Below are 11,081 nucleotides of genomic sequence, written 5' to 3' on the forward strand. Positions count from 1 at the left end.
AGAGGGAGGCAAGGGGCTGCTGTGGAGCAGCCTCTGCACTGGATTTGCATTCACCTTGGGTGCTGGTGCTCCTGGAAGTGCAGAGGCTGGCGAGCTGTGGCAGTCCCTGGAGCTCCCTGACTCCCAGCTGCTGGGCTGTGCTGGTGCCACCCTCTTCTGCTGGGGCTGGAGAGCTCTGCAAGGCCCCCAGGAGACAAAATTAAACAGCAGCAGGGGAAAGGTTACTTCCTTATCCCACTGACATGGCAGCATTCCAATTGAAACCCAAATCCTGTGTTTGGCCACTGAGAGCAGAGGGCAGAGGGCCAGGGGAACACATTGCCATGCTCCAAAAATAAAGAACCAGCATCAAAACCCCTCTGGGGGAATAATCAAACCTTCAACATCACACCCAGCCAGACAAAAATGTAAACAGAATCTGACTGCTGTATTGTGAACCTGTCTTTTGCCAACTAAAGCTAAATTAAACACCAAAACTTGCCAGTGCCTTTCTGAAAGCAACAACCCCCAAAGGAAAATTTCCAATAGAGCCCAAAAATTTCAGGTTGGATTCTTGAGGATTTTTTTATTCTTTTCCTTATGTTTTCACTTCTCCATCTGTGTTCCTTGGTTAAGACAAAAACATAGGATCTACAGACACACTGGAGGAGGGGAGGAGGAGAAAAGAAGGGAACACCTGGGGAAATCCAAGTCTGGTTCATAGGCAAACTCCAGCATGCCCGGGTTATTCCTTTCTAATTGGAGCTTTCCTGAAAACCCCATAAAACAGAAACCAATTTTCAACAGCAGCTCCAGGCAGCCACAAAGCAAAGCCTGTAGCTACAAGAGGAACCAGGAACCCCTTCCCATCTCCCCCTCATGTGAAAAGGTTTGTTTTTCTAGTTTGGTCTAGAGGGTTGTTTGGCAACACAACTGTACCTTGGAGGAGCAAGTGAAGGAAGTGGCTTTTCCACAACCTGTTTTGTTCAAAAAAACAAAGAGGAGAGGGGGAGGCAAGGTTAGCTCAGGGAATTCAGCAGAGTGCAGCAAGTGGGGAGGATTTCAAGATGTGTGTGCCTGGTGTAGGCACCATCTAAAGCTGACTTGGTGGGCAGCACTCTGCACTCCCACCTCTGCCTAACACACTCAGATCATTATTGTCAGCTTCTGCTGACAATCAAGGTAAAATGGGGTTTGTGCTTCCACACATGACATGCTTCAAATGTCCATGAAAAACATCAGATTTGGAGACGACAGCTGGAACAAAAGTGGGAGTCCTTGAAGCATTTTCCATTCATCCTCTGGCTCAAACATGTGACAGCTCTACAAATGCAGAGCCTACTAAAAACAATGGGAGAGAGGAAAGAGAAGTTTGCTGCCACATTGGCCCTCTCAGAAACACTCAGAAGCTCAAGGGCATCTGGGTCTCTGTAACACCCTGTGCTGCAAGCATGGGGCTGGTTTCCCTTTGTTGGCAATGGGAATTGGGAAGCCCAGACACAAGGCAGCAGGCCCAGAGCCTTTGGGCAAGGGGAGCTCGGGAATGGAAACCTCCAGCTTGAGGAAGGAGCAGCTCTGGCTGCTTAGGATGAGCTGTCATGGGATGGCTCTTGAACTGCTCTAGAGAGTGTTACAGACTGAGAGGAAGGCTGAACTTACAACATCTTACAGCTCCAGCTTTTATCTCGACTTCTCCTCACCCACCCCAAAACACACTTTCAGGGAGGGAAACATCTGCTGAGTGAACAGGAGCTGAGCAATGCATTTCTTCCCCACCCATTTCCTTCATGTATGCAAAACAAGAAATACAGAGATCTATTCTTGAAGAGCACCAACCTTCCAAGTTTTTTCAGTGGATGGCACACCAATGGGCTTCTTTTCCTGAAACAAGAACAAGGCAGGCAGGAGTTGATTTGGGTTTTTTACTAATTGACATGCACTCAGCCAGCATGTGCTTACCAACAGCTCCAAAAATGTCATGCGAGTCCATTAATAATAAAATGCCAGTAAGGATGAAAAGGCCCATCTGAAGGGGAGTGAATAATGGAGACCAGGTGGAAAACCAGCTGAAATCCCCACAGTCACCTTCTCCTCCTCTGAGGAAAATGTCTGTGTTTCCTTTGGAACCTGGCAGTCAGGAAATATTGTTTCCATTCTTAAACTACTACTACTACTATTATTACTACTATTTATTACTCTTAATATTATTATTATTGTTGTTGTTGTTGTTGTTGTTGTTATGTAAGTATGTTTGTGCAGTCTTCTCCCTTTTTTTTAAGCAGCTAAGCTTTGCCTTCAGGGGCACAGGCTCCCTCTGCATTTAAAAGAGTTGAGCAAAAAGCTTCCTTGGTTAAAATAAACCAGTCAGAAGTAATGGTTGTCAATTTTTCTAAGCCAGTTCTAGAGAAAGAGGAATATTTCTCATTCACCCAAATAAAATGAGACTCCTTCTTGTTCTAAAGGCCACAGCAGTCTGGATAAGACACGGAGTTCTGACACATCTGCAAAGATGCAACACAGTTTATGCAAGTTCTGGCTGACTTTAGCCATCCTCTTCTTGCCCCTGCAGCATTTGCAAATGCCCAGCTACCGTTTCTCACTCTCCCATGCTTGGCCAAGTGATGGATTCAGCAGCCAGATTTGGAGCTGGGCATGTTCTGCAGAGCTGAGCCCACCCCCAGCTGATGGCAGAAGCTGCCAGGGATTCCAAGCCTCTCCCAGCTGTTTCTGGGCACCCCCTCCTTCCCCTCCCTCACCACCCTCTCCAAGGAAGATGCAGCATCCCTGCTCCTTTCTTCACACTGATACTCCCCGACATTTGTCATTCATTCCAATAAAATCAGACTCATCCAAGCAGCAAGGACAAACACTGCCCATTGCTGCTGGCCTGAGGGCTGATTGCAGCACTCTGCATTTCCAAGAGTTTGAGACCAGGAATGGTGCTTTATTTTTTTGGCACAGAAGAATGGCTCCTGCAGAAGGCAAGGCCCTGCACTGCTTTATTCTCTCAGCTTCCTCTCATTTTCCACAAGGTATTGCCTACAGTCCTTTGCAGTTGATCACCAGCCTTTTCCAGGAAAAGCTGACTGCAGCCTCCAGCTCTTCCTTCTCCTCCCAAAGGCCAAACACAGTTTGAAAACCATCTCCCTGGCTCTCCTGGCCCAGCTGCCATGGCTCAGCACTGTGACCTTCGACCTCCCATAGGGCACAGCAACATCCCAGTGCTGAAGGATGAGCCTGGCAAAACCCCAAAGCACATCTGGAACCAAGTGCCAAGGCTCAGCCACCAGCCAGGAGTGTGATGATCCCCTGACCTTGAGGGACTGCCAACAACAGAGGGCCCCAACAATTGCACTCACCTGGACAGGCTCAGGAAGGATTTTGGATGGTGGAGCTTTGGCTTCTGGCCTCTGTTTGGAGACAACTTCATTGCAGTCCTTAGAGTTCTGCTTAGTGTTAGGCCTGAGGCCTAGTGATTGCAGTGAGAATTCCTTCCCCATGTCCTCATATGGGTTTGTCTTCCTGGAGGCCAGACCACTCCTGCAGGTCTGTGACATGGATTTGGACATTTCTGGAAACCACAGAGGACTTGGAGGGGACTCCTGCCAGGGGATCAGGTTGAGGTCCCACTCGCCCAGCATGTGCTTGATGTGCCATGACAGCTCATCCTCTTTATTGGTCTGCAGCACAGGAACAGAGAGGGGAATGTCAGAAACAGCCCAGGCAGGAGAGCCAGCTCTGCAAGAGACATTGCTCAGCATCTGCATGGAATCACCATGCATCCCCACTAGGGAAGTTAGGCAAGCTCAGTGGAGCAGATGGGAAGATGCTGTGTTTGCAGGGATTGGGCCAAAGTCTGCTACAGCCCATGCAGAAGACACAGCTCTCCTCTCGGCCCCCAAGCCTCCTTCCTCCTCTCCTTCCAGCCTGCACCCCACTCCCATTACCTTGTAGGGATTGGCAAAGACAGGAGTCTTCTCCCGGGATATGTATTTCTCCTCCACCTCCCTCCTCCGCCTCTCTTGCTCCAGACGGCCGAGCAGGTTTCTGTTGTTGTTCCGGCTTTCAGAAGGAGACAGAGAAAGGAGAGTTAACACTTGAACCCCTGTTTTTATACTCTGTGCACAAACTGGGGCTTTCCCACAAGGGCACATGTCCAGCAGCAAAGCAATGTTGAAATCCTCAGGATGCTGACAGTGGACAGATCAGTTCTGTCCCCTGTGGGTCTCATTGCTCTGGGGCACAGCACACATCCTTCTCAGGGATTGCTGCTCCTCATCCCAGACATCGACAAGGATGACAAGGGAAAGACTCTCCCCCCATTTCATTGTGAAACAAATGGAGAAGCAGTCGCTGAGTCACTGAGGGTGATCAGCACATGAGCTGGCAAATTCACTTGCAATCATCAATGGAGAAACTGCCATGCTTGTTCTTCACACCTCTCACCTCACTCTCCCCCTGAGAGTCAAAGAGAATCCTCTCTTTTGAAGGTGTTGCCACTTTCAAGGATTGAATTTTGTCCACTTTACAAACAGCCTTGGAAATTCACTCTCTACTTTCAATGGATATTTAGAAAGCTGCTTCCACAGAAAATCATGTAGCTGTATTTCAAGCAATCCCATCAATGGAATTAGAATGGAAATCTCAGACATTCAGAAAACACCATGTCAAATGCCCCTGTTCCTCCTCAGCCACATCTGCATGTACTCAATCCCACCAGCCCCATAGCAAAACACCAATAAAGCTGTGTCCCATCATGGCAAAACAGATCCTTTAAACTGTCCCTGCTCTGTGAAAGACTACTGCAAAATGAGGGAAACTCTGCCTCTGCTATTTGTGGACATAGGAGAAGGAAAATCATGTAGGCAGAGTGGATGCAGGTATCTATTTCTACTCTACTGCACAGTCTGCTTTATACATACAATTCCTAGATTCTTCTTGGCCCATCCAACTTCCAGCGGTGGCACTTTCTCCAATACCACACCAGTAATCAGCTCCTGAAAGTTTCATCATCCCTAGAACCGAGGCACAGCTGCCTCATCTCATTCTGAGTGCCATTACTTACAATAAACCTGTTTTTTGCACTAGGTGACATTCCAAACTCAGAGCAAAGTGTCTGCTGTCTGCTGAAATGCCCAATCCTTGAAGATGAGCCTGTAGCTCTCCCAGTCTCCAGAGCCCTGCAGACACCATTGCTGCCCATCTCTGACCTGGCCATTCAAGGTGCTTGTCAAGATGCTCTTCAAAGCCTTTGCACACCTGAGCTCTGCTGCCACTCAGAACCCTGCACAGTTTCCCTCAGGTCAGGGAAATTTGGAAGCTTTGGGAACTCCAGGCACCTGGCAGTCTTGGAGCAGGGGGACTCCACAGTCCCAGCCTCTCCATCTCCAGGGGCAAAACAGCTGCAGAGTTAAAAACACTGCTGTACTTGCTGCAGGTGGTCAACACTTGATGTGTCACCAGGAAAACCCCATCACCCTGACTGCTCAGAGAGGCAGAGGGAGCCAAATGTCTGCCCTGAAACATCAGCTCAGTTCTCATCCTCTCCAAACATATTCCACAAGAAATAAGAACTTGCACCCACCCCGAAAAGAAACAAGTCTTGTGCTTTGCTACAGACTGAAACAGGAAAATACTCCAGGGCCCAAAGCATCCCAAAGTGCAGAAGGGAGTGCCCTGGCCCCAGGTATGAGAGATTTGCTTCAGAAAGCTCAGCAGACAACCTGCCCTGGCCCACAACATCATCCAGGTCTGGGTCTGTAACAGGAGCTCTGAAAATCCCACTGGCAGGACAACCTTTATTTCTCCCACTCAGGGATTCTGATTCTTGCATTGGAGGGAGGATTCTTTTCATAAACCCTCTCAACATTCATCCCAGCACCTGGGAAGCCAAGATTGCATCAAATCAATTCCTACCTGATGTTGCTGTTCTGGTTGCCTCTTGGCTGCATTTTAGAGCCTCAGTTTGAGTCATCTTCTCTGGAAGAGAACAAACAGATATTCACCATCTGCAGGAGTTCATGATGAAAGCAGAGGCCACGATCTGCAGGGACTTGCTACCCTCAGAGCCTGGAATACCCTACTGGCAGTGCTCCTAACATCAGTGATCCAAATGTGGGGATTACACATAGCTGAGAATGGGGGGAACCGAGAGATCCATGTTCCCCTTCCCCCAGTGGTGATGCTGCATTTCAGGTCAGCTCTTAACTCCAGATTTGGCCAAGAGCATGACAAACCAGACCACTGCTGCAGGCTCCAGGATATTTGGTTCAATTTTCAGAACAAATGTGCCCTAAGAACCCTGCTTTTAGATACCCAAATGTGACAGTGGTTATCTTTTTTCTTCTGTCTTCACTTAGAGTCAGAACTGAATGTTCAAAAGAAAAATTTCTTGTTCAAACTTAGTTGTTTATTAAATCTTATCTAAAGTACGGAGAGTTCTTCCACACTTCGAGCTATTAGGCCAAAAGTAGGAAAACTGAGGTGAATTTAGCTAGTTAGAAAGTCTTTTAAAAGCTAACTATCCAATTAAGAACAAGCATCTATATTATTTATACTTTTGACTCAATAACTAAACACTTGAGACCCACAGTGCAGCACTAACTATCCAACCAAAAACCGCTACCTGAAATCATGAAGAAGAAGGAACAAGAAGGAAAAAAAGAAAACAAACAATGCCCAGGAACCTCCATCTTGTTCCATACCCATTACTATATTCTAAAACCCCAAATTCCAAACCCTTCACCATGTGAAATTACACACTTCTATTCTAACTACACACCAGTGATTCTAACTTGATCACTCTAATTTGGAAGCCTTCTCCAAGACCTCAAGTCAAAAGCAGTGTTCTTTTGAGAGTCAGTGTCAGAAAGCACAGAAAGTTCAAAATTCCCAGGCTTCAAAGTTCCAACACAAATGGGCCTCACATAAATGGCAGCAATTTTGGAAAGGGGAATGAAAGAAAAGGAGGGAAATAAAGTCCTGAAAACACAGCCCTAGATAAAAAGGTAACGAGATCCTCTCAGCAGAAGTAAAAAAATTCAAACTGGCTGAAATAGGACTGAGAGCATTTCCATTTCAATTTGTGACATTCATTTACAGCATCTCACACTCCAGAGAGAGCAGAATGATTTCCTGCTGGGGAGGAGGCTACAGGAGTTTTCTGTGAAGTCTTGTGAGCCACCCCACTTAGAGCAAGTGGTGTGGAACAGGAGCACAGACACTTGGGGAAGAGCTGGAGCAGCTGAGCTCCAAGCCATGGCTGTAACACCAGGGAAGGGACCAGCAGGGAACCATTCTGCAAGCCACAGAATGGGAATCCTGTGGATGGGGATCCTGCCAGAGCCCCACCTCCCCCTGCAGCTGGGAAGCCTCACAAGAGACACTGACACCAAGCTAAGAGGACACACCTGGAAGCAAACAAACACTGCATCTTTGTTCTTCCCTCACGAGCATGAAAACCATCCTGCTGGCTGGGAAATAAAGTGCCTTCAAAGAACATGGTGCCCACTGGAATTTCAAGAGAAACAAAAGTGGGAGAAGTAGGAAGTGCATGCAGGGAGAAGTCATTCCAAATTTCTTCCCATTTCTGCTGAGTGGACCTGGCATTGGCAGAACTTGGGCAGAGAGAGATGCATGCACACATGTGAATAAACAGCATGACAGGGAAGCCTGCCCTGTCACCAGCTTATCCTTGACATGGCCACAAAGCACACAAGTGGCCAGCAGGAAAATCGAGATTGCACTAAACAGTCCAAAAGTTTTGCAAATGCCCTTGACAGGGCGGGGTTTTTGACCACACTATTCCCACAAGGCACAAATGCTCCTGCAACCAGGCTGTGCTTCTGAACACAAGCTTGCCTCACTCTGGAGAGGAAAGCAGGTACCCAAGTACCCTGGTGGGAATTCCTACAAGCTTTGGACAGGGCTGGTTTTGGCCAGGCTCATTTCTGCATCCCTTAGCAGGACATATTTGATTGCTCTTCTTTCTGCCTTGTCCATCCAGCTCCAGGCAAAGAGCTGCTCTAGTGGAACAAGGAAGCTTGGAAACTGCTTGAAAACTGCTTAGAAACTTGATGTACCCATCTCAAGAGCTTTTCTTTCAAATGTTGCCATCACTAACCTTCCCATGATATTTTTATGGGCAGAGCTTGGTGTTTTACATATATATTTGAAGCAACAATTTGACATCCAGTCAGGGAACATACTGGACTCATAGAACCAGAGAACCATAAATCTATACAATCACAGAATGCTTTACATTGGAAGAGGCCTTAAATGTCACCAGATTCTGCCCCTCTGCCATGGGCAGGGACACTTTTCACTAGACCAGGTTTCTCAAAGGTCTGTCAGACCTGGCCTTGAATGATTCAAACATTCTGGTGGTTGTTGTACTTAGATAAATATAACATATGAATATACATACATGGCTATTGTAATGATAACAGCCATGAGCCTTGAAACTGGAAAAAGAACAAATCAATAACTTTGGCTTCACTTTGGGGTGTGGGTGTTTCCACAAGGGCTTTGCCACCTCCCTCTGGAGTACCTGGCTGCCACAATTCAACTGCCAGAACAGCCCCTGGCAGCTGCTCCCATTCCCAATGGGGCAATCCCAGGCCACATCTGGAGCAGCTGCTGCAAGCACTGCCCAGGAAAAGCAAAAAAATAAAGTTCCCCCTGACACACATCTGCTGGCTCTGCCCTCAGCCCTCTCCTTCTCAGTGCTGGCACCTTTTGGCAGCACATGGGGCAGAACCAAGGGCCCTCTGTGCTCCCCATGTCACCCTCCTTTCCCAGGGATTGGCTTGGAGACATTTGGGATTAAAGCATCAGCAGCAGCAGCACGGCCTGCTGCAACCTTGTAATTTGTCCTGCTGTAAGCTGGGGAATAATAATCTTAAATATTTGCTATATAAAGAATGCCTTAAAGGTAATTTCCCTGGTTAGTGGCTCTTTCTCAGCACACTGCTGCCAGCTTGCAGGAGCAGGAGCATTGGCTTTGAAGATGCTCCTGTTGATGCCCAGCGCTGGTGGCCAGCAGGGACATCCGTGCCCAGCCAGTTTGCCCCTTGGTAGCCAAGTGCAGAATTACCTGGCACAAGCCGGCCGTGCGGGCGAGGAATTCCTGCCCTGTGGCAATGAATGCTCTGCCAAACAGGCTTTGGGGGCAGAGCAGAGCTCCGGGATGGAGCGGGCAGGGCAGAGCTCCGGGATGGAGCGGGCAATGCAGAGCTCCGGGATGGAGGAGGCAGAGCAGAGCTCCGGGATGGAGCGGGCAGGGCAGAGCTCCGGGATGGAGCGGGCAATGCAGAGCTCCGGGATGGAGCGGGCAATGCAGAACTCCGGGATGGAGCGGGCAGAGCAGAGCTCCGGGATGGAGCGGGCAGAGCAGAGCTCCGGGATGGAGGAGGCAGAGCAGAGCTCCGGGATGGAGCGGGCAATGCAGAGCTCCGGGATGGAGCGGGCAATGCAGAACTCCGGGATGGAGCGGGCAGAGCAGAGCTCCGGGATGGAGCGGGCAATGCAGAGCTCCGGGATGGAGCGGGCAGAGCAGAGCTCCGGGATGGAGCGGGCAATGCAGAACTCCGGGATGGAGCGGGCAGAGCAGAGCTCCGGGATGGAGCGGGCAATGCAGAGCTCCGGGATGGAGGAGGCAGAGCAGAGCTCCGGGATGGAGCGGGCAGGGCAGAGCTCCGGGATGGAGCGGGCAATGCAGAGCTCCGGGATGGAGCGGGAAATGCAGACCTCCGGGATGGAGCGGGCAGAGCAGAGCTCCGGGATGGAGCGGGCAGAGCAGAGCTCCGGGATGGAGGAGGCAGAGCAGAGCTCCGGGATGGAGCGGGCAATGCAGAGCTCCGGGATGGAGCGGGCAGAGCAGAGCTCCGGGATGGAGCGGGCAGAGCAGAGCTCCGGGATGGAGCGGGCAATGCAGAACTCGGGGATAGAGCGGGCAATGCAAAGTTCCGGGATGGAGCGGGCAATGCAGAGCTCCGGGATGGAGCGGGCAGGGCAGAGCTCCGGGATGGAGCGGGAAATGCAGAGCTCCGGGATGGAGCGAGCAATGCAGAACTCCGGGATGGAGCGGGCAATGCAGAGTTCCGGGATGGAGCGGGCAGAGCAGAGCTCCGGGATGGAGCGGGCAGGGCAGAGCTCCGGGATGGAGCGGGCAATGCAGAACTCCGGGAGTGAGCGGGCAGAGCAGAGCTCCGGGATGGAGCGGGCAATGCAGAGCTCCGGGATGGAGCGGGCAGAGCAGAGCTCCGGGATGGAGCGGGCAATGCAGAGCTCCGGGATGGAGCGGGAAATGCAGAGCTCCGGGATGGAGCGGGCAATGCAGAACTCCGGGATGGAGCGGGCAGAGCAGAGCTCCGGGATGGAGGAGGCAGAGCAGAGCTCCGGGATGGAGCGGGCAATGCAGAGCTCCGGGATGGAGCGCTCAGCGCTGCCGCAGCCCAAGTGCGGCTCTGCCGTTGGCACCGCCCGGCTGGCAACGGAGCGTCCCGGGCACGGAACGGGCAAACGGGCACGGGACGGGCACGGAACGCTCGCCTGCAGCCCCGGCCCCGCCCGGCAGCAGCGCGCGTGTTGTCCCCGAGTGCCACCGAGCCCTGCCTGTCTGTCCCCGAGTGCTGAATCCCACAAACCTGTTATTGTTTTTTTGTTGGGTTTTTTTGGAGCTTTTTGTGCTGTCAGGCACTGACCTCCTGCAGAACGCTGCTTTTGACCTGAGGCCTTGAAAACGGCTTCTAAATATGAGTGGTGAAATAAAAATCACGAGTGTGTAGTGAAATAGAAGTATGTGCTTTCACAGGGTAACAGGTTTTCAATTGGAGGTTTTTATAGTATAGTAATAAGTATGGGACAATATGAAAGACTTTGAGAGTTGTCTCTTTCGGTGTTCATCTTCCTTCTTCTTCATGAGTTTCAGGTAATAGTTTCTAGTTAATCAGCATCACTGTAAAAATCATAAAAAACTAATTCTTGGGTTAAAAGGATAAATAATATGTGTTAATTCTCTATTGAACTGTTTAGCTTTAAAAATCCTTGTAGCAGCTGCATCTTTCGCCATTTTTTCCAAGCTAGAAACGCTGTTGAACGCT

At 50.0% G+C, this 11,081-nt stretch overlaps 1 protein-coding gene across 1 annotated transcript in view; it reads right to left on the reverse strand.

Annotated features, from left to right (window-relative positions):
• LOC148217303 (uncharacterized) overlaps positions 1-5,951 on the reverse strand; it is a 262,278-nt gene extending 256,327 nt beyond the window's left edge. Inside the window, exons 1-4 of the mRNA XM_088158743.1 lie at positions 5,896-5,951; positions 3,927-4,041; positions 3,339-3,659; positions 1,816-1,860 (exon numbers count right to left, since the gene is read on the reverse strand). Of these exons, the coding sequence (XP_088014869.1) occupies positions 1,816-1,860; positions 3,339-3,659; positions 3,927-4,041; positions 5,896-5,930 (516 nt within the window). The 5' untranslated portion in view covers positions 5,931-5,951. The remainder of the gene's footprint in view (positions 1-1,815; positions 1,861-3,338; positions 3,660-3,926; positions 4,042-5,895) is intronic.
• Positions 5,952-11,081: the final 5,130 nt, after the last annotated feature.

Source organism: Sturnus vulgaris, unplaced genomic scaffold (assembly GCF_052056855.1).
Source record: "Sturnus vulgaris isolate bStuVul1 unplaced genomic scaffold, bStuVul1.hap1 Scaffold_87, whole genome shotgun sequence".
NCBI lineage: Eukaryota > Metazoa > Chordata > Aves > Passeriformes > Sturnidae > Sturnus > Sturnus vulgaris.